This window comes from Aplysia californica, unplaced genomic scaffold, assembly GCF_000002075.1.
Source record: "Aplysia californica isolate F4 #8 unplaced genomic scaffold, AplCal3.0 scaffold01059, whole genome shotgun sequence".
Taxonomy (NCBI): Eukaryota; Metazoa; Mollusca; class Gastropoda; order Aplysiida; family Aplysiidae; genus Aplysia; species Aplysia californica.
In genome coordinates, this window is record NW_004798329.1 from 160,006 (window position 1) to 162,723 (window position 2,718).

The following is a 2,718-nucleotide window of genomic DNA, read 5'->3' on the forward strand; positions in this document are numbered from 1 at the left end:
GAAGAAGAAGAAGAAGAAGAAGAAGAAGAAGAAGAAGAAGAAGAAGAAGAAGAGAGAGGCAGGCAGGCAGACAGACAGACAGACAAGACAGACAGACAGAGGTTTCATTTTAAATTTCACACACCAGAATAAGTGCGTGCCTGTAGGACAGTCCTGATAAGCTGCGTGACAAAAAGCTGTTGTGTGTGAACGTGTGCGTTCCGAAGATACACACAGCCTAGTTATCTACGTGACACTGTACGTGCATAGCGACACTGACTGACTGACTGACTGACTGACTGTATCAAATCAACCTTACACACAACAGGATGCTATAGCGTCGAGGAGTGCTTGTCAAGTTGTAAAGACGCACCCTATGTTTCTCGTTGTAAATATTAAACAAAAACTTGTTTTCTTTTACGACGTAGGCGTTTTACGCACCCATCGATGCATTTAAGCCATTTACGGGGTGGGCTTTGACCCTCAGCCCGGGCTAGAGGGATGCAATGACCAAACAGAAAGACCAAAGTAGTCGATCAAAATTCTCTCCACATGGGCTTTGAACTCGGGTTTTTTGCTTCCCCCGGTGAAGAGCCTAACCAACCACTACACTACAGAGGCTGGCGACGAAAAGTGCTGACACTTGCCAGTATCGTACCCCCCCCCCCCTCCCTTGCCATAATACCCTCTTCCAGCTCTCCTTTTGGAGGTCTTAGCACGTGTTGCTCGCCTGCTGACTCTACCTGTGTTTTTGGCATACTTCAAAAAAAAAACTATAACGTGTCATTCTCCAGTTTAGACCCTTCATAAATCTACCTCCAATTACGTTTTAGTTATTTGTTTAATGACGACGTAGCCTACACTTTAAATCTATATTTTTGAGTTTTAAAAAGTCATGTTTTGAACTGGGAACACAATGACCTTTAAAAATGGAAGAACGAAACTGAATTGGAAAAAAAGAAGCGATCGAACTATTTGCCCACAAAAGGGTTACAACTTTTGCTGAAGTTCACAAAGTGTAAATGACAGGAGGATGGCGAACCTTTTTTGTTGTTGCTCCAGTCTCTTTTACTTTTGGTTTAGCGATCTCTTCGGATTAACCTGCGTCTCGCCCTTTTTGTGTCTATTTACAAGTAAAAGGTTGCCACATTCACACGATGCGGGACAGTGGTATTTCATTTTACTTTGATGGCGTTGGACTCAGTTAAATGGGCTAACTTCAACATTTTAAAAACTGGATTTTGTTCTCTATGTTGTAAAGCATGGCCTAGTACACCATCTCAATAAATGGTGTAAGAATTCAATAAATAGAAATGCATGAAACACCGACATAAGATCTGAACTGAAGTTGTCATTGATTAATGAATTAGTAATTATAGCCTCTCTTGTTACTTGTAGCACATACGTTCAGGGAACTGGTCCATCTGCGTCAGACACTGTCGTTTTATTTTTTTTTAAAGTAAGGGCCTCGAAAAATAAAGTTCATTATAGCCTATTAAGTAAAACAAAGGAATCGCTGAAAAACAAAACAAAACCTATATAAACTTACCGTTTCTTCCTTGCCCCATTTGAGAATGTTGTCATGGCGTATGCCATTATTATCCACCTTCAGGTTACTCCTCCAATGAAAGGCTTTACGTTAACACTGCCTGCACTTGGTCATGAGACAAATAAAAACCCCGACAAGTTGTAGATCCTTCAGAATTCCCTACATGCTCCACTAATCCTTGTCAGTGCAGAATTTGAACTGTATCAAACAAACACGCTTCTTGTAAGAAGACTTTCGTTATTTATAACACACCAGTAGAAGTCGTTAATAAATCTGTCAGGGGGTGAAAAGAAGAGGGTGACCGATCAAAACGAAACCTCAACTCTCAGCTCATGACGTGAACCTATTCGAGCACACACGTATTTTCGCGGCAATGGACAGCAACGGTTGTAGGCAAGACGCTCAGGATAGTGTAACGGTGAATAGGTTGTCGGCCTAGCAATTGTACTGACTTCTACAGTCTTGTTTCTACACACGGTCGTCTCAGACCGTCACTCGTTCGCGCAATGTTACGACAAACCGCAAATGCACCCTTACGCACCGACTGGCGTATTTTCCGTCTCTTCTACTTTGAACCAACACAGAGAGCGCACTGCGCACTCTCTTTCGAAAAGGACACAGCTAGGAACACGGCCCCCTCTGTGGAGAGGTGACAGTCAAGGTGTGTGGGAGACTTGGAGTTGGAGTGCCTCGAGTCACGATGGACGACCATGTGATTGGCCCACGCGGAGTGTGGAGGTAAACACGGACATTTAAAAGTTTACACTGAGCAGCGCTGGCAGGCCACGCACTGATAAAGATAATCCTTTACGAAATAAAAGGACAAGAAAAGCCGTAACTTAATCTCACACCCCATATCAGATCCCTCCGAGAATGATACTGAGATTTTCAAAGGAGCATGCCATTTCTGAGGAGTGTTTTCTCTTATTGCACACAGATAAATCTAGCTTTTTTTTTAGTGTTGTCATGCTGGACTATGGTACCGATGACGCTGCAAAGTTCGAATCCCCAGCGATCCTTTCTGGACTTTGAGAGAGAGAGAGAGAGAGAGAGAGAGAGAGAGAGAGAGAGAGAGAGAGAAAGAGAGAGAGAAAGAGAGGGGAGAAACAGAGACAGTCAAACACACATAAGACGGACACACTTTTTACAGATAGGTAGTAAATAGATAGATGTCGAGAGAGAGAGAGAGA

General features: G+C 43.0%; 1 protein-coding gene across 1 annotated transcript in view; it reads right to left on the minus strand.

The window, feature by feature from the left end:
- LOC101858145 (endothelin-converting enzyme homolog) overlaps positions 1 to 2,718 on the minus strand; it is a gene marked incomplete in the record, with an annotated part of 64,792 nt that overhangs the window by 55,066 nt on the left and 7,008 nt on the right. The window contains 1 exon segment of the mRNA XM_035973201.1: positions 1,529 to 1,801. Coding sequence (XP_035829094.1) covers positions 1,529 to 1,575 — 47 coding nt within the window.